This window comes from Hordeum vulgare, chromosome 2H (genome assembly GCF_904849725.1).
Source record: "Hordeum vulgare subsp. vulgare chromosome 2H, MorexV3_pseudomolecules_assembly, whole genome shotgun sequence".
NCBI lineage: Eukaryota > Viridiplantae > Streptophyta > Magnoliopsida > Poales > Poaceae > Hordeum > Hordeum vulgare.
In genome coordinates, this window is record NC_058519.1 from 586,662,482 (window position 1) to 586,682,640 (window position 20,159).

Consider the following 20,159-nt stretch of genomic DNA (forward strand, 5'->3'; position numbering starts at 1 on the left):
TGGAGACGGAATGATTCCACGATGGAGTATTGTTGTGGTGTTAGTGGACTCGTGTGTGATAAATCAAGTTGTCAAAATTATTTAAAAATGCAAGTTGTCTAGCCATGAGTCATATGCTGGCTTTTCGCATGAAACCCCACAACTCCTTATTGATACATTGCATGAGTAGATAGTTATCCTAAAGTCTTGTTGAGTACCTCTGTACTCACCTTTGCTTAAGAATTTGTTGCAGAGGTTGTTAATGACCCTAATGGAGGGTTCTACCTAGACATCAACGACGACGAGTAGCTGGTATCCCAGCTACGATCTGGCCCTAGGGTGGGTCTGTAGATAGTCAGGCCATGTGCCTTTATCTTTCCATCTGTCTGTACTCAGACAACTTTACTCTTCCGCTGGTTTGTAAGAATTGTGTGTATGACTTGTGATGATGGGTCGTGAGACCCCTACTTTGTAATATTATGTGTGTGGCTCTTCCGAGCCTTCTAAATAAAGTTTGTATGTTTATGGTTATGTTGTGATGCCATCGATGTATCTATATATATCGGTATGCCATGCGTACGTGTGTTGTACTTGATATGTATGGGGTTCGATTACCTAGCCATAGGCTTTAGTAGCATTCCTTATAGGGAAATGCCCCTTTGTGATCCAACGAGCCATGGTAGTTCGCTACTGCTCCGGACACATTGGTTGACTGGCATGTATCCTTCTTAGCTGATGTGTTTGTCCCCGTTGGGGAAATGTCAAGCGATATAATGGAGTCCTTGTAGCTTGCTACGACTCGTCTACATTCGCTGGTGACCGACACCTGCTTTGCTGGGTCATGTATGCCTGTCCCTGTGCGGAACTGCCACTTTGGTTTATGACTAGACATGTCGATCCGGGTTCTTTGTCATTGGATTGCTAGCGACACAATTGCATACGCGAGTCAAAAGGCGCAAACGGTCCCGGCTAAGGTAAGGTTGCAGCCGTGGGGATAACCGTGCGTGAGACCGCAAAGAGATGCGATGTGTTACAGGCTGGATTCCTATGGCTTAGGATCGGGGTCCCGACAAGTCTCGGTTCGTACCAACCCAACAAACACTTTCGGAGATATCCGTAGTACACCTTTATAGCCATCCAGTTACGTTGTGACGTTTGATGCACCCAAAGCATTCCTACGGTATTCGGGAGTTGTACAATCTCATGGTCTAAGGAAACGATACTTGATATTACAAAACTTTAGTAGACGAACAACACGATCTAGTGCTATGCTTAGGATTGGGTCTGGTCCATCACATCATTCTCCTAATGATGTGATCCCGTTATCAATGACATCCAATGTCCATGATCAGGAAACCATGATCATCTATTGATCAACGAGCTAGCCAACTAGAGGCTCACTAGGGACACATTGTGATCTATATATTCACACATGTATTACTCTTTCCGGTTAATACAATTATAGCATGAATAATAGATAATTATCATGAACAAGGAAATATAATAATAACCACTTTATTATTGCCTTTAGGGAATATTTCCAACACGTGCGTACAAGAGAAACGCGCAAACCACATTGCATCACTCGGCCCCGACCACCCACCGATTGCCCGCCGTAACCGGGAAATCCGTAAAAATTTCCTCACCCTCACTTCTACCACAATCTTTTACGTCATGGAAGGCCCAAAGACTATCATGCAGGTGCGTCTCCGACCAGCTCATGACGAAAAGCCCATTTTCTGTCATAATTTTTTGGTCATAGAAGTGGGAGCCCACCACATTTATGACGATATGTGTTTTATCATAATTATCGTCATGGAAGTGTCACATCCATGAAAAAAAGTTTTTGCTTGAGCCATAATGTCAGGGATGTGTCTTTTTTTTGTAGTGGATGTTAGAGATTCTTAAGCTCATATTATTAATTTTATTAGACTCGGAAGCAATCATCGAATAAATTGTCTAGAGAGTCATAGTTGAAGGATGAATGAGATTATGTTAAAAATCTGTGTTGCACTCCTTCCGTCTCAAAGTTGAGTCATTTATTTTTGAGACAGAAGGAGTATCTTTTACATAGTGCTCCGTTTTCTCACTCGTGTCATGGTTCTAATTAATGCTATATGTGTTATTTGCATGTGTACAAGTGTAAATGTGATTTCATCATCTTTCTTGATGTTATATTTAAAACTTGGTTGCCAATGAAACGATTCATCAGAGATTCGGTTCGGATTTTGACTATGAATTTATTAACATACGTAGTGACAATACTACATCAATGTTATCCAGTTCGGACGTGGGTATGCTTTTATACTCATAGTAGGATCGTGGACTCGTGGCCGTGGGTGAAGGAGCATACCTTCCTATTTAATTATCAGGTCCGGTGAAACCTGACCCGACTGCGAGGTTAAAAAAAAGACCGCCACGTTCACTCAGACCTGGCCACAAGGGCCGTGCTTTCTGGGCCAATCCAGAAGCACGACGGTCCGACACGCTATGGATTAGGCACGGCACGGGCTAATCGGGTTATGCCAGGCATGCAACCCATTTCGGACCGTGCGTGGATCTGAAGGCTGGACACACGGGCCGACAAGGCACGACCTGTTTACAGTTTATTTATTTATTTATATATATATAAGATAGAAAATAATCCAACAGATTAAAATCGGCCTATAAAATCAGCCTAAAAGACTAAAAAGCCTAGCAGGCCATCGGACCTGACGTGTCGACGAACCGATTTGTATAGCTCCCGTGTTGTGTTTGGGTGTGGAGGCTGGGTACGTGGGCCGGCATGACCCGCCAAGGCACGATTACTGCGGGCCGTGCTCGACTTCTCGTGTAGCCGAGGAGATCGGACGGGGATCCCAGAGTCGCCCTCACTCTCTCTCCTCCCGAACCCAAGCGAAACCGACCGGCTCGCCGCGCTCCTCGCCCAACCCGGAATCCAGACCGGGTCTCCACGGTCGCGCTAGCTGCCATGGCGTGGTGGCGGCCGGCGGTGGTGCTGCTGGTACTGGCAGCGGCGCTGGTGGCGGCGGCCGCCGAAACCGGCGACTGCATCCACGAGTTGGTGCCCTACGAGGGCAACTTCGTGTCGGGGGATTTCGTCGTCGTCGACCATGACATCTTCTGGAGCTCCGACCGCCCCGACCCCGGCATCGACTTCACGGTACTCGCCCGATTCATCTCCCTCCTCCTCATCGCATTCTTCGCGCGGATTTGATTTGGATGCCATGATCTTCTGGTTGATTTGTACGTACTCGATTATGGGTTGTGTTCGTATGGATCTATATTATGGGGGCTGCCGGCTTGAATTTGGTCCCGCATCGAATCTCGGGGATCTGCGATTCGGCTTGTCGATTTGGCGATTAGTAATCTGCATGATTTTTGTTTACTTCTATTCTACTCCCTCAGTTCCTGGTGGACTATTGGTGCTTGCAAACTACGTACATCATTTGATAGTATTTGGATTTGAGATACACAGAACAGTAACAGTCCCCCCCAATTGAAGATAGGCTGCCTGTCATAGTGTCATGCCACTGCCTACAGATGCCCATGTCGGTATGTCACTCCCTAGAGAGCGCAGGAGCAAAATCAGCAGCTCACCTGCAGCAAGCAGCATCAATATACATCATGGTTGCATACGAGATACAAGCTAATGCAAAGCAGAAGCATCCGCAGCTCAGCACCAGCGCCCAGCTTTCTGGGCTGCGCTCCCATGTCGCCGCTGTATCGACGCAATCCCCAGCGCTGTATCAGCTTTCTTATCTTTCTTTTTAAGTCGAAAAAATTGAAATTTTGGGGATGCACATATAGGTGGAGTATCATGCATATCGACAATGTGCAAAGTGAACTGGTGTGGTACTTTAGATAAATACACGAGGCCATATTTTTAACGATTTCTATGAGGCAAATCAAGTATCTAAGTTTCTTCTTACCTCAATGGTAGCTTCAGCATGCTACAACAAATTGCTGTGAAGTTTTAGGTTTAGATATATTAGTTTATATGTCTCGGTTCACTTCATACCAATTTCTTTATATTAGGTTTTAGGTTTGTTGTTATCAGAACTTGTTTTGCAACTATATAATCAACTTTATGTTGCTCATCATGCTCAACAGCATTTGCTGGTTATTACGGGATACCCAACTTGGTCCTACTTTATCTGCTACGATTGTAAAAAGAATAATTTGTCTGGACTCAGTTCTCGCATCTGAACATTTATTTATTTCTTAATAGTTACTAATTCAATTTAGTTTAAAGACTTACATGTTCCCCTATTTTCATTTAGTTTGTTAATATCCACACTAGAAGCTAATCTGATGTTTTTTGACATGTTATGTTTGCTTATGAGCAATTGCATTTTATATGCTGTTGTTAATAATTGTTTAGTATGTTTCATTTAGCAATTGATCCATGGACCCCCTTGCTCATGTTTGATAATACTGTTTGTGAACATAGGTAACTTCACGAGGCGGTAACACTGTATATACGTTGAAGGGAATATCTGGCGAGAAATTTGAGTTTAATGCTCCAAGGGGTGGAACGTACAAGTTTTGTTTCCATAGTCCATATGGAGCACCTGAAACTGTTTCTTTCTACGTTCACGATGGTTAGCTTACTGGCCCTGTTCCTCAAGCTCAGTATTCTTCAAATTAGTTTGTTTGCAAGTGTTGAGCACTAACCGGTTTGATTGGATTCTTAATTGGATCAACGAGACATGAACCAGAAAATGTATCCGCTCTAGTAATACAGATATGCATGCAGGCATGACTAGCAAGCCATATATACCAAAATTTTGCTGTACCTTGCAAGAGATCAAATGGGCTGTGGCATGGGCAACTTGGTAGGCAAGTAGGAAAATACATAGTAGTTGTGTAAGCTATGGTGTTGATTGTGACTATTTACTGTTCTGAGCTTTATTATTAGCCGTGCACGTGCCTTCATTTTTATGGTCGTGCAGATGCATAACTTTAATTCAAAATCTTCAAACCTAAGCCTACATATTGGATTTATCTAAGTTGAGTAATTGAATTGAAATTCTGATGTAATATGCTTGCAGTCGATTTACTAATTTGTTTCTCTAAAGCAATATTAAACTACTATCAGCGAAAAATCAACTAGTGGGCTAGTATAGTCTCAATGCTATTGTTTATAAGAGGGTGAGTCTTGCCTTGTAAAAGAGAGAGTCTCGCCATATAAGGAGGAGTAAGATGTTGGATGAACTGTTTAGCTTCAGAGGATATAGTTTAATCCAATTAATTGGACTATGTCAATAGAATTGGAACTCTATTCACGTAGATTTTTCCACTGGACGCTAATTGGAATTGAAATCTCTCTGTGTTATTTAAACAACATCATAGTTACACATTTGAAAGTTTTGAACAAATTACTGCACCTATTAGTAATATGGTATCGTATCAAAACGGGGATGCAGAGGGGCCAATATGCATGAAACAGATCTACATTTGGGGGCCAAATAGGTGCCTTGCCAATATTTAGCATGCGAACAGAAACTGGCATGCCTAGGTGGCTATGTCATTTGGCAAATTACATTAGTAGTTGGCAAAATACCAATCATAACTTTTAAAATTATTGGCTGACAATATGTTGCCAAGCCCCAACTTTGGCTTGCTGAAATTTGGAAAGGCAAATGTTGGCATTAAACTGATCAGCCCCTGGATCTGTGGCCTTGTTAGTTGATCCTCATCATGAATCTTGTCTCACCTTTTATCTCAGGTCGCAATCTTGTTCGTGAGGAGGCCTTGAAGGGGGAAGCCTTCAAGAAGAGGTATGATGAGTGGATGGCCAGGTATCACCGCACATACAAGGAGGATGTCATGAAGAAGAGGTTCGAGGAGTGGATGACTGAGTACCATCGCACCTACAAGGATGATGAGGAGAAGGCGCAGCGCTATGAACTATTCAAGGACTGTGCCAAGATGGTTGATAAGCTTAACGTGTTTCCGGGTGGGGCGGCCACAAACAACTTCTGCGACTATTCTGAGGACGAGAGGCAACTCAGCACAGGGGCCGAGTAATCGTGATTGCCATCAGTGATGGCAAGGAAGTGACTCTTATCCCTAGGGTAAAATTGGATGTCATTCCTGTCTATTTGATTAATGTATGTATATTAGCTTTGATTATAATTAGCTATAATGACATAACCTTATATTTATGTGTGATATCTTAATCTGTATGAGCTCGGTCAGGGTGCAGTATGTGCCTTATGAATTCCAATCGTCTGAGACCTCGAACTCTTGTCATTGAGCATCTGCACAGAAATTTAGTAGTAACTAGTAAGTTCATAGTATCTTGGTGTAGAACCAGTCATGCACTATACCATACGAAATGTAATATCTCTGCTCGGTGGTCATTTGCTGCTCTGTCAACCGCAACATTGGCTGCTCCAAATAAACTAGACGAACTGCAACAAATTCATGTGAACTCTATGCCAGCTCTACATAGTAGTAACTGCAATTCAAGTGAACTCTTGTATAAACCTAACACACAAGGTTAGTCTTCAATTTATATTCTCATATATCAAAGAAAATTGCTTGCTGCTCTTAATATGTAATCTAATTGTGCTAATTATCACATATATATTGGAAAATGCCAACAGAGGCCGAGCTCGTTTTCAAATTTCATTTTCTTAGATCACGATTTTTTTTTGAATTTATTCGTGAAAACACATACACATGTATACTATGTATGTGCAAAATTTAACGGCATTATACTTCCCCATGTGGCTTATAGAAAAAAGGCAAATACACATTTTTAAACGGGCCTTTCATTTTTGTTGTCGGCCGGAATTTGTTTATTATGTATAGCCTACAAACCACAACATTATTAAACAAAATTTAACACGTTTTTGCGGAATACATATATGTTTCAACAGATCTTTTTCAGATTTTTTTGAAACTTCCAAATATGCTTTCCGATATTCTCAAAATACAGAGTTGCCTGGAGCTCGGTTTCCAAAAATCCTCACTCCATATATGACAAAAATAAGACAAAGTACAAAAACCATTTATGAACTCAAAAAGGCTGTGAATTTAAATAAAGTTAAACTGAATACATTATTTGTAAATACATAAACAAATGTTCACAAATTCAAAAACAATTGCAAACAATTATATAAAACCCTGAAAATAAATTTACATCCTGAGCAAGATTTAAAATGTGTGAACAATATTTCTGAATTTTGTGAACTTTTTTGGAATTTAAAAAAAATCAGAAATTATTATATTTAGAAAAAACACAAATAAATTTTAAAAACGTAAATGTATTTCTAAAAAAATATTTTTCATAAAATTCAATATTTTTAGTTTTTTGGAAAATTAAACAAAAATAGAATGAGAAAAAACTAACCCAAAGAAAACAAAAAACTAGTAAAAAGATCAGATCAAAGTTTTTGAAAAATAACCAGGAAGTATCCAAAAATAGTAGGGGACTTCCAGAACTTCCCAAAACCAGCCGCTATAGCGACCCCGCGTGATTCAATGGTCTGGCCCACGGCAAGTGCGAGTATGCAATCAGAGCCTTATCGCTTGGAGCGGGCGATTCATATCAGCTGCGTACTTCTAGCGGGTGTGTCTATACATCACGATAAGTGGAGCTCCTATATAACGTGTCTTGCGTCCAACAAACACATGCCGTATAGGGGGCTCATCTGATTGGCCAACCCAACTACGAGCGAACAATTTAAAAATGTGTGAGCGAGGATCAAACCAATGGGGGTGTATCGGGCCAATTAGTGCTACCGGTGCACCGAACCACCATTACACATTTTAAGGTGTTTGAAAAAATCCGAAAAAATTAGTGCATCTACAAAATATCATTACATGTTGTCACAAAAAATCAAATTAAAATTTGGAACATTGTTCAAGATATAAAAATAACAAATTCGGCATCAATGTGCTAATGGGCCAAATCTGAAGCCCAACTTGTGTTATGTACTATTCAGTGTCAAATTTGTTATTTTTGTATCTCAAGCGATGTTTCGAATATTGATTTCATTTTTTGTGACAGCATACATTGATGTTGTGTCAATGCACTAAATTTGTTTTTGATTTTTTAAACATTTTAAAATATGTAACGGTGGTCCAGTGCACCGGTAGCACCAATTGCCCACGGTGCACCAGATACATTACCCAAACCAATGACCTCCAGCCAGTGAACCATGTCGCTAGCATTGTTCTCCAGATTTAGTGACTAAATATGCTGCCCAGCAGGAGAATATCTCGTGCACCAAACTACATTGCACACTTTAAAATGTACAAAAATTCTGAAACAAATTCAACACATTCACATAGCAGCAATGTAGGTTGCCACAAAATTTGAAGTCAAAATTCGAATGTAGCTCCGAAAACTTAATGATCATTTCAACACTAAAGAGCGCATAACATAAGTTGGATTTTAGATTAGACTCATTATCACATAGATGTCATAAACTTCATTTTTGTATCTCAAGTGTTCGGTTTTGATACAAAATCTTGTGATAACATACATTGATGTTGTGTTAATGTGTTAGTTTTTTTCTTCAGATTTTTTAAATATCCTACGACATCCGGTGCACCGGTAGCGCCACGACTTTCTCTTTTCGGGAGCAGAGCTGAAAAAGCTGGAGTTACCCTCAAATGGAAAATTTAGAATTAACAGTACAAACAGTACAAAGCGTCTCTAACGTCCATTCTTTTATAAAAGATTTTTTCAATCATACGTTGGATCCGCAGCTTGTGAACCAGCTTTTGGAAGGGATAGAGAGACCCAAGGACGGGGACTTCCTTTCCCAAATATATGGCATTTCACCCGAAAATAGAGAGCTTGTGTTTTCTGAAATCACAAAAATGATAGAATTTACAAGTGCATGTGATACATTCTGTTGGAATTATGCCCTAGAGGCAATAATAAATATAGTTATTATTATAATTCATGTATCAAGATAATCGTTTATTATCCATGCTATAATTGTATTGAATGAAGACTTATATACATGTGTGGATACATAGACAAAACACTGTCCCTAGCAAGCCTCTAGTTGGCTAGCGAGTTGATCAAAGATAGTCAGGGTCTTCTGATTATGAACAAGGTGTTGTTGCTTGATAACTGGATCACGTCATTAGGAGAATCACGTGATGGACTAGACCCAAACTAATAGACGTAGCATGTTGATCGTGTCATTTTGTTGCTACTGTTTTCTGCGTGTCAAGTATTTGTTCCTATGACCATGAGATCATATAACTCACTGACACCGGAGGAATACTTTGTGTGTATCAAAAGTCGCAACGTAACTGGGTGACTATAAAGATGCTCTACAGGTATCTCCGAAGGTGTTCGTTGAGTTAGTATGGATCGAGACTCGGATTTGTCACTCCGTGTGACGGAGAGGTATCTCAGGGCCCACTCGGTAATACAACATCACGCACAAGCCTTGCAAGCAATGTGACTTAGTGTAAGTTGCGGGATCTTGTATTACGGAACGAGTAAAGAGACTTGCCGGTAAACGAGATTGAAATAGGCATACGGATACTGACGATCGAATCTCGGGCAAGTAACATGCCGAAGGACAAAGGGAATGACATACGGGATTATATGAATTCTTGGCACTGAGGTTCAAACGATAAGATCTTCGTAGAATATGTGGGATCCAATATGGGCATCCAGGTACCGCTATTGGATATTGACCGAGGAGTCACTCGGGTCATGTCTGCATAGTTCTCGAACCCGCAGGGTCTGCACACTTAAGGTTCGACGTTGTTTTATGCGTATTTGAGTTATATGGTTGGTTACCGAATGTTGTACGGAGTCCCGGATGAGATCACGAACGTCACGAGGGTTTCCGGAATGGTCCGGAAACGAAGATTGATATATAGGATGACCTCATTTGATTACCGTAAGGTTTTCGGAGTTACCGGGAATGACGAATGGGTTCCGGATGTTCACCGGGGGGGGGGGGGGGGACCCACCCCAGGGAAGCCCATAGGCCTTGGGGGTGGCGCACCAGCCCTTGGTGGGCTGGTGGGACAGCCCAAGAAGGCCCTATGCGCCATAGGAAGAAAATCAAAGAAAAAAGAAAAAAAAGGGAGGAGGTGGGAAAAAGGGGAAGGACTCCTCCTTCCAAACCTAGTTGGATTCGGTTTGGAAGGGGAGGACTCCCCCCCTTGGCTCGGCCGGCCCCCTTGGGGCTCCTTGAGCCCCAAGGCAAGGCTCCCCCTCTCCCCCCTATATATACGGAGGTTTTAGGGCTGATTTGAGACAACTTTTGCCACGGCAGCCCGACCACATATCTCCACGGTTTTACCTCTAGATCGCGTTTCTGCGGAGCTCGGGCGGAGCCCTGCCGAGATAAGATCATCACCAACCTCCGTAGCGCCGTCACATTGCCGGAGAACTCATCTACCTCTCCGTCTCTCTTGCTGGATCAAGAAGGCCGAGATCATCGTCGAGCTGTACGTGTGCTGAACGCGGAGGTGCCGTCCGTTCGACACTAGATCGTGGGACTGATCGCGGGACGGTTCGCGGGGCGGATCGAGGGACGTGAGGACGTTCCACTATTTCAACCGCGTTTCTTAACGATTCTGCTGTCCGATCTACAAGGGTACGTAGATCGAATATCCCCTCTCGTAGATGGACATCACCATGATAGGTCTTCGTGCGCGTAGGAAAATTTTTGTTTCCCATGCGACATTCCCCAACAGTGGCATCATGAGCTAGGTTCATGCGTAGATGTCTTCTCGAGTAGAACACAAAAGTTTTTGTGGGCGGTGATGTGTGTTTTGCTGCCCTCCTTAGTCTTTTCTTGATTCCGCGGTATTGTTGGATTGAAGCGGCTTGGACCGACATTACTCGTACGCTTACGAGAGACTGGTTTCATCGCTACGAGTAACCCCGTTGCTCAAAGATGACTCGCAAGTGTCAGTTTCTCCAACTTTAGTTGAATCGGATTTGACCGAGGAGGTCCTTGTATAAGGTTAAATAGCAATTCATATATCTCCATTGTGGTGTTTGCGTAAGTAAGATGCGATCCTGCTAGATACCCATGGTCACCACGTAAAACATGCAACAACAAAATTAGAGGACGTCTAACTTGTTTTTGCACGGTATGCTTGTGATGTGATATGGCCAACGATGTGATGTGATATATTGGATGTATGAGATGATCATGTTGTAATAGATAATATCGACTTGCACGTCGATGGTACGGCAACCGGCAGGAGCCATAGGGTTGTCTTTATACTAACGTTTGTGCTTGCAGATGCGTTTACTATTTTGCTAGGATGTAGCTTTAGTAGTAATAGCATGAGTAGCACGACAACCCCGATGGCGACACGTTGATGGAGATCATGGTGTGGCGCCGGTGACAAGAAGATCGTGCCGGTGCTTTGGTGATGGAGATCAAGGAGCACGTGATGATGGCCATATCATGTCACTTATGAATTGCATGTGATGTTAATCCTTTTATGCACCTTATTTTGCTTAGAACGACGGTAGCATTATGAGGTGATCTCTCACTAAAATTTCAAGACGAAATTGTGTTCTCCCCGACTGTGCACCGTTGCTACAGTTCGTCGTTTCGAGACACCACATGATGATCGGGTGTGATAGACTCAACGTTCACATACAACGGGTGCAAAACAGTTGCACACGCGGAACACTCGGGTTAAGCTTGACGAGCCTAGCATGTGCAAACATGGCCTCGGAACACATGAGACCGAAAGGTCGATCATGAATCATATAGATGATATGATTAGCATAGGGATGCTTACCACTGAAACTATACTCAACTCACGTGATGATCGGACTTGAGCTAGTGTAAGTGGATCATGAACCACTCAAATGACTAGAGAGATGTACTTTTTGAGTGTGAGTTTAGAAATTAATTTGATTAAGTTAAACTCTAATTATCTTGAACATAGTCTAAGTCCACTTTGAATATATTTGTGTTGTAGATCATGGCTCACGCGACAGTCACCCTGAATTTTAATACGTTCCTAGAGAAAGCTAAGGTGAAAGATGATGGAAGCAACATTGTAGACTGGGCTCGTAATCTTAAGCTAATCTTACAAGCTGGGAAGAAGGATTATGTCCTTAATGCTGCGCTAGGAGATGAACCACCCGCTACGGCTGACCAGGATGTTAAGAACGCTTGGTTAACACGTAAGGAGGACTACTCAGTAGTTCAATGTGCAGTCTTGTATGGCTTAGAACCGGGACTTCAACTCGCTTTGAGCGTCATGGAGCATATGAGATGTTCCAGGAGTTGAAGTTTATCTTTCAGAAGAACGCCCGGATCGAGAGGTATGAGACCTCCGATAAATTCTATGCTTGCAAGATGGAGGAGAATTCGTCTGTCAGTGAACATGTGCTCAAAATGTCTGGGTACTCAAACCGTCTAGCTGAGCTGGGGATTGAACTCCCGCAAGAGGCTATCACTGACAGAATCCTTCAATCACTACCGCCAAGCTATAAAGGCTTTGTGTTGAACTACAACATGCAAGGGATGAACAAGTCACCCGGCGAGTTGTTTGCGATGCTGAAAGTCGCAGAGTCTGAACTCTGTAAAGAGCATCAAATGTTGATGGTGAATAAGACCACTAGTTTCAAGAGAAACGGCAAAGGAAAGAAGGGTAATTCAAAGAAGAGCGGCAAGCCTGTTGCCAATCCGACGAAGAAACCCAAAGCTGGACCTAAGCCTGAAACAGAGTGTTACTATTGCAAGGGTATGGGTCACTCGAAGCGCAACTGCCCCAAGTATTTGGCTGATAAGAAGGCGGCCAAAGAAAAATCACGTATATTTGATATACATGTTATTGATGTGTACTTAACCGGCTCTCGCAGTAGTGCCTGGGTATTTGATACCGGTTCTGTTGCTCATATTTGCAACTCGAAACAGGAACTGCGGAATAAACGAAGGTTGGCGAAAGATGATGTGACGATGCGCGTAGGAAATGGTTCCAAGGTTGATGCAATCGCCGTCGGCATAGTTTCACTTCAGTTACCATCAGGATTAGTTATGAACTTGAATCATTGTTAATTAGTGCCTGCGTTGAGCATGAACATTATATCTGGATCTTGTTTATTGCGAGACGGTTACTCTTTTAAGTCAGAGAATAATGGTTGTTCTATTTCTATGAGTAACATCTTTTATGGTCATGCACCCAATATGAGAGGATTGTTCATATTGAATCTTGATAGTGATACACACATACATAACATTGAGACCAAAAGAGTTAGAGTTAACAATGATAGCGCCATATTTTTGTGGCACTGCCGCTTAGGTCATATTGGTGTAAAGCGCATGAAGAAACTCCATGCCGATGGACTTTTGGAGTCACTTGACTTTGATTCACTTGACACGTGCGAACCATGCCTCATGGGCAAGATGACTAAAACTCCGTTCTCCGGAACAATGGAGCGTGCCAGTGACTTGTTGGAAATCATACATACCGATGTGTGCGGTCCGATGAGCGTAGAGGCATGCGGCGGATATCGTTATTTTCTCACCTTCACTGACGATTTGAGTAGATATGGTTATGTCTACTTAATGAAGCACAAGTCTGAAACATTTGAAAAGTTCAAGCTATTTCAGAGTGAAGTTGAAAATCATCGTAACAAGAAGATCAAGTTCCTACGGTCTGATCGTGGGGGTGAATATCTGAGTTTCGAGTTTGGTGCTCACTTAAGACAATGTGGAATTGTTTCACAGTTGACACCGCCTGGAACACCACAGCGTAATGGTGTGTCCGAACGTCGTAACCGTACTTTATTAGAGATGGTGCGATCTATGATGTCTCTTACCGATTTGCCGTTATCGTTTTGGGGTTATGCATTAGACACAACTGCATTCACTTTAAATAGGGCACCATCAAAATCCGTTGAGACGACACCATACGAACTGTGGTATGGCAAAAGGCCAAAGTTGTCGTTTCTTAAAGTTTGGGGATGTGATGCTTATGTCAAAAAGCTTCAGCCTGAAAAGCTGGAACCCAAAGCGGAAAAGTGCATCTTCATAGGTTACCCAAAAGAGACAGTTGGGTACACCTTCTATCTCAAATCCGAGGGCAAAGTGTTTGTTGCTAAAAACGGAGCTTTTCTCGAGAACGAGTTTCTCTCGAGAGAATTGAGTGGGAGGAAGATAGAACTTGATGAGGTTGTCGAACCTCTCATCCCTCTAGTTGGTGGCGCAGGGCAAGGGGAAACCTCTGTCATTGCGATGCCGGTTGAGGAGGAAGTTAATGATAATGATCATGAAACTCCGGTTCAAGTTCCTATCGAACCAAGCATGTTGACGAGACCATGTGCTGCTCCTGAGTGGTACGGTAATCCCGTCATGTCAATCATGTTGTTAGACAACAATGAACCTGCAAATTATGAAGAAGCAATGGTGGGCCCAGATTCGAACAAATGGCTAGAGGCCATGAAGTCCGAGATAGGATCCATGTATGAGAACAAAGTGTGGACTTTGGAAGTACTACCTGAGGGCCGCAAGGCTATTCAGAACAAATGGATCTTTAAGAAGAAGACGGACGCTGACGGCAATGTGACCGTTTATAAAGCTCGACTTGTGGCAAAGGGTTTTTCACAAGTTCAAGGAGTTGACTACGATGAGACATTCTCACCCATAGCGATGCTTAAGTCCGTCAGAATCATGTTAGCAATAGCTGCATTTTTCGATTATAAATTCTGGCAGATGGATGTCAAAACGGCGTTCCTTAATGGTTTCCTTAAGGAAGAGTTGTATATGATGCAGCCTGAAGGTTTTGTCGATCCTAAGAATGCTAACAAGGTGTGCAAGCTCCAGCGATCCATTTATGGGCTGGTGCAAGCATCTCGGAGTTGGAACAAACGCTTTGATGAGGTGATCAAAGCATTTGGGTTTATACAAGTGGTTGGAGAATCTTGTATTTACAAGAAAGTGAGTGGGAGCTCTGTGGCGTTTCTAATATTATATGTGGATGACATATTGCTGATTGGAAACAACGTAGAGTTTTTGGAGAGCATAAAGGATTACTTGAATAAAAGTTTCTCTATGAAGGACCTAGGAGAAGCTGCTTACATTCTATGCATTAAGATCTACAGGGATAGATCAAAACGCCTGATAGGACTTTCACAAAGCACATACCTTGATAAAGTTTTGAAGAGGTTCAAAATGGAACAGTCCAAGAAAGGGTTCTTGCCAGTTTTACAAGGTACGAGATTGAGTAAGACTCAGTGCCCAGCAACTGATGAGGTTAGAGAGCATATGAGCACCGTCCCCTATGCTTCAGCCATAGGTTCTATCATGTATGCAATGCTGTGCACTAGACCGGACGCTAGCTTAGCCATAAGTATGGCAGGCAGGTTCCAGAGTAATCCAGGAGTGGATCACTGGACGGCGGTCAAGAATATCCTGAAGTACCTGAAAAGGACTAAGGATATGTTTCTCATGTATGGAGGTGACGAAGAGCTCGCCGTAAAAGGTTACGTCGATGCAAGCTTTGACACAGATCCGGACGACTCTAAGTCGCAGACCGGATACGTATTTATTCTTAATGGGGGTGCGGTAAGCTGGTGCAGTTCCAAGCAAAGCGTCGTAGCAGATTCTACATGTGAAGGAGAGTACATGGCTGCCTCGGAGGCGGCTAAGGAGGGTGTCTGGATGAAGCAGTTCATGACGGATCTTGGAGTAGTGCCAAGCGCACTGAATCCAATAACCTTGTTCTGTGACAACACGGGTGCCATTGCCTTAGCAAAGGAACCGCGGTTTCACAAGAAGACCAGACACATCAAACGACGCTTCAACCTCATCCGCGACTACGTCGAAGCGGAGGACGTAAATATATGCAAAGTGCACACGAATCTGAATGTAGAAGACCCGCTGACTAAACCTCTTCCACGGGCAAAGCATGATTAACACCAGAACTGTGTGGGTGTTAGATTTATTACAATGTAATTCGCATGATGATGTGAGGGCTAGATTATTGACTCTAGTGCAAGTGGGAGACTGTTGGAATTATGCCCTAGAGGCAATAATAAATATAGTTATTATTATAATTCCTGTATCAAGATAATCGTTTATTATCCATGCTATAATTGTATTGAATGAAGACTTATATACATGTGTGGATACATAGACAAAACACTGTCCCTAGCAAGCCTCTAGTTGGCTAGCCAGTTGATCAAAGATAGTCAGGGTCTTCTGATTATGAACAAGGTGTTGTTTCTTGAAACTGGATCACGTCATTAGGAGAATCACGTGATGGACTAGACCCAAACTAATAGACGTAGCATGTTGATCGTGTCATTTTGTTGCTACTGTTTTCTGCGTGTCAAGTATTTGTTCCTATGACCATGAGATCATATAACTCACTGACACCGGAGGAATACTTTGTGTGTATCAAATGTCGCAACGTAATTGGGTGACTATAAAGATGCTCTACAGGTATCTCCAAAGGTGTTCGTTGAGTTAGTATGGATCGAGACTGGGATTTTTCACTCCGTGTGACGGAGAGGTATCTCGGGGCCCACTCGGTAATACAACATCACACACAAGCCTTGCAAGCAATGTGACTTAGTGTAAGTTGCGGGATCTTGTATTACGGAACGAGTAAAGAAACTTGCCGATAAACGAGATTGAAATAGGTATACGGATACTGACGATCGAATCTCGGGCAAGTAACATACCGAAGGACAAAGGGAATGACACACGGGATTATATGAATCCTTGGCACTGAGGTTCAAACGATAAGATCTTCGTAGAATATGTGGGATCCAATATGGGCATCCAGGTCCCGCTATTGGATATTGACCGAGGAGTCACTCGGGTCATGTCTGCATAGTTCTCAAACCCGCAGGGTCTGCACACTTAAGGTTCGACGTTGTTTTATGCGTATTTGAGTTATACGGTTGGTTACCGAATGTTGTTCGGAGTCCCGGATGAGATCACGGACGTCACGAGGGTTTCCGAAATGGTCCGGAAACGAAGATTGATATATAGGATGACCTCATTTGATTACCGGAAGGTTTTCGGAGTTACCGGGAATGTACCGGGAACGACGAATGGGTTCCGGGTGTTCACCGGAGGGGGGGGGAAACCCACCCCGGGGAAGCCCATAGGCCTTGGGGGTGGCGCACCAGCCCTTGGTGGGCTGGTGGGACAGCCCAAGAAGGCCCTATGCGCCATAGGAAGAAAATCAAAGAGAAAAGAAAAAAGGGAGGAGGTGGGAAAAAGGGGAAGGACTCCTCCTTCCAAACCTAGTTGGATTCGGTTTGGAAGGGGAGGACTCCCCCCCTTGGCTCGGCCGACCCCCTTGGGGCTCCTTGAGCCCCAAGGCAAGGCTCCCCCTCTTCGCTCTATATATACGGAGGTTTTAGGGCTGATTTGAGACAACTTTTGCCACGGCAGCCCGACCACATATCTCCACGGTTTTACCTCTAGATCGCGTTTCTGCGGAGCTCGGGCGGAGCCCTGTCGAGATAATATCATCACCAACCTACGGAGCGCCGTCACGCTGCCAGAGAACTCATCTACCTCTCCGTCTCTCTTGCTAGATGAAGAAGGCCGAGATCATCGTCGAGCTGTTCGTGTGCTGAACGCGGAGGTACCGTCCGTTCGGCACTAGATCGTGGGACTGATCGCGGGACGGTTCGCGGGGGCGGATCGAGGGACGTGAGGACGTTCCACTACATCAACCGCGTTTCTTAACGCTTCTGCTGTGCGATCTACAAGGGTACGTAGATCGAATATCCCCTCTCGTAGATGGACATCACCATGATAGGTCTTCGTGCGCGTAGGAAATTTTTTGTTTCCCATGCGACATTCCCCAACACATTCCCGCGGCCCAGAATATATGAACTTTAAGATGCGACTGATTGAAACTTTTAGAAAATCCAACATGATTTTCTTTTTGAAAACATAATACCTTTTGAAAGATGAATATTTGCAAATTTGTGACCAATTTTTTAAAAACTTAAATGGCCCACTGATGTGACCTGAGGCGATCTGAGGGAGGGTGCAACGTGGTCGAGGGGAGGGAGATGTGGTAGTGAGCAGATTCGCAGTGGTCGGAGCAGGGGGAGGATTGCAACAGGGTGGCGGGTGGGGATGGCGACTAGGGCGGTGGGCGGCGCAACGCGGGGAGCGGCGAGCGATCATGAGTCTACGCTCAACCTACGCATCATGGTATGCTCGAAGTGGCCCACTTATGAACCACCATGGGGGGTTTTCCGTCCGGCCCTCTTGGTCGACCGACGACACGGTGAGTACCCACTAATCCAGGACACGATCAGGCACGAGAGGTATAATTAGTTGCTTTTGATTCATCCGTGGACGTGGGAGATTCTTTCTCAAGGGGTAAGTTTTATATATCAGTTTGTTTTACCTACAGGGTTTCTCAACATTTCCAGAAGCGGCGATTTTTCTCTGGGGCTCGGATGATCCCGGACATGAACAGTAAAATCATTTAAAATACTAGAAAATTTGAAGAAATTCTGATTGAATGTGTGATGTTCGTGCCAAATTAAGAACATTTGGACATCTGAGAAACATTCAGCAAAAAAGACAAAATTGGGGTATGTGAAAAAGTTTACTGTTTTGCACTGTTTCGACCTGATTTTGTCTTTTTTGCTGAGTACGGTTCAAATGCCCAAATGTTGTGAAATTTTGCACGAACATAACGCTGTCATGCATCTTTTACCACGAAAAAAACGGAAATTATGAGTTATTTTCTATTTATTTTTGATTTTATTGTTCACATCGATGCATCTGAGCTCGGGTTCCGGATTGAATTATCGAACATTTCCGGATTACCTTGTTTATGGACCTCAACAGGAAGCAAATAAAATACGTTTCTCACACGAAACAAAGGCTACTGGCGACATTGCTCATGGCCCTTAGGTAATCGTAGGAGATTCAATCTCATCCTCGTGGCCATAGATAAGTATAACCGTAGCCTCAATAGACGATTGATGGGGAAGTTCAGGCGTCTGGTTGATAATGTTGTTAATTAATTTCATGCTTTCACATGAGCAAGTGACAAAAATAACTCCAATCCTTTGCAAGATTGACATGATCCTCGGCTTAGTTGAATGGCACAAGATTTGAGGCATACAAGTGCAAAAAATTGGATTTAAATCTTCTTGGATTTCAAAGATGAGTTTCTATAGACGATGCACTATGTGAATCGACGTAGTGCCGACGGCCAAAAGCAGTCTTCAAAGATATGAAAACTGTTGGCATAGAATAGTCATCTTCGATCTCGTCGGCATTCAGTTGGCTGGCTGCCGGCATAGGAAAATCTTCGACATAAATACCTAAGCCGACGGCTTCCCTGGCCACCGACATGAAGTCTCTGTCAACAAAGAAAATAGACGAAATCATTCGTCTTATGCAGTCCGAAAAGTGTTAGCGCCTATGAGGTCCTGGTGGCACACCTATGCCGACGGCTTGCTTCGTTGCTACTTGTGGTGGTGTTGGGTTTTCCTTGAAGAGGTAGGATGATGCTGTAAAGTAAGGATAATTATTTTCTTCAGTTAAGAACTAAGGTTTCTCAAACCAATAGTACCTACACACAAAAGAGTAAATACTTGCACTCAACACGGGTAAAGGGTTATGAATTCCCACATATTCGTTAGCGACAAGATTAAATCTGATAGTTAAAGATTGAATATATGCAAAATAAAATAAAAGTAAATAAATTACACAAAGGTCTTTTTGGATTTTGTAATATGATAAAAGTAGACTGGGGGACATAGTTTTCACTAGAGACTTATCTCTTAATAGATGATATACGGTGGGTAAACAAATTACTGTCGAATAATCTGATAGAAAAACGCATAGTTACGACATTATTCATTGGCATGATCAATTATATAGGCATTATGTCCATGATAATTAGACTGGCTCCTGCCTGCATCTACTACTATTAATCCATCAATCGACTGTTTCATGCATGCATGTATGGTAATTAAGTTCATACGAATAAAGTAATGTTTTAAGCAAGATGACATAATATAGACAAAATAAGACAAGCAATATGTTCAGACTCCGTTGTTTTATCCTTAGTAGCAACAATACAATATGTGCCTCGCTACCCCTTCTGTCTCACTGGGTGAGGACACCGCAAGATTAAACCCACTACTATGTAACACTTCCACCGAAGATCAATAGATCAAGTGGTGTTCCTCTATGCTAAGAGAGCACTATTAT

General features: G+C 43.0%; 1 protein-coding gene across 1 annotated transcript; it reads left to right on the top strand.

Annotated features, from left to right (window-relative positions):
* The first annotated feature begins 2,800 nt into the window (after positions 1 to 2,800).
* LOC123427471 lies at positions 2,801 to 6,228 on the top strand. The gene is made up of 3 exons (XM_045111525.1): positions 2,801 to 3,142; positions 4,433 to 4,583; positions 5,711 to 6,228. Exons 1-3 carry the CDS (start codon positions 2,951 to 2,953, stop codon positions 6,010 to 6,012), a joined length of 645 nt encoding a protein of 214 aa, XP_044967460.1. The 5' UTR covers positions 2,801 to 2,950; the 3' UTR covers positions 6,013 to 6,228.
* Positions 6,229 to 20,159: the final 13,931 nt, after the last annotated feature.

Bases quoted from the DNA above. Each gene is read 5' to 3' on its own strand.
- LOC123427471 (XM_045111525.1), top strand. From the start codon at position 2,951: ATGGCGTGGTGGCGGCCGGCGGTGGTGCTGCTGGTACTGGCAGCGGCG. The intron at 3,143-4,432 runs GTACTCGCCCGA...TTGTGAACATAG, and splicing joins ACCCCGGCATCGACTTCACG to GTAACTTCACGAGGCGGTAA. The intron at 4,584-5,710 runs GTTAGCTTACTG...CTTTTATCTCAG, and splicing joins TTCTTTCTACGTTCACGATG to GTCGCAATCTTGTTCGTGAG.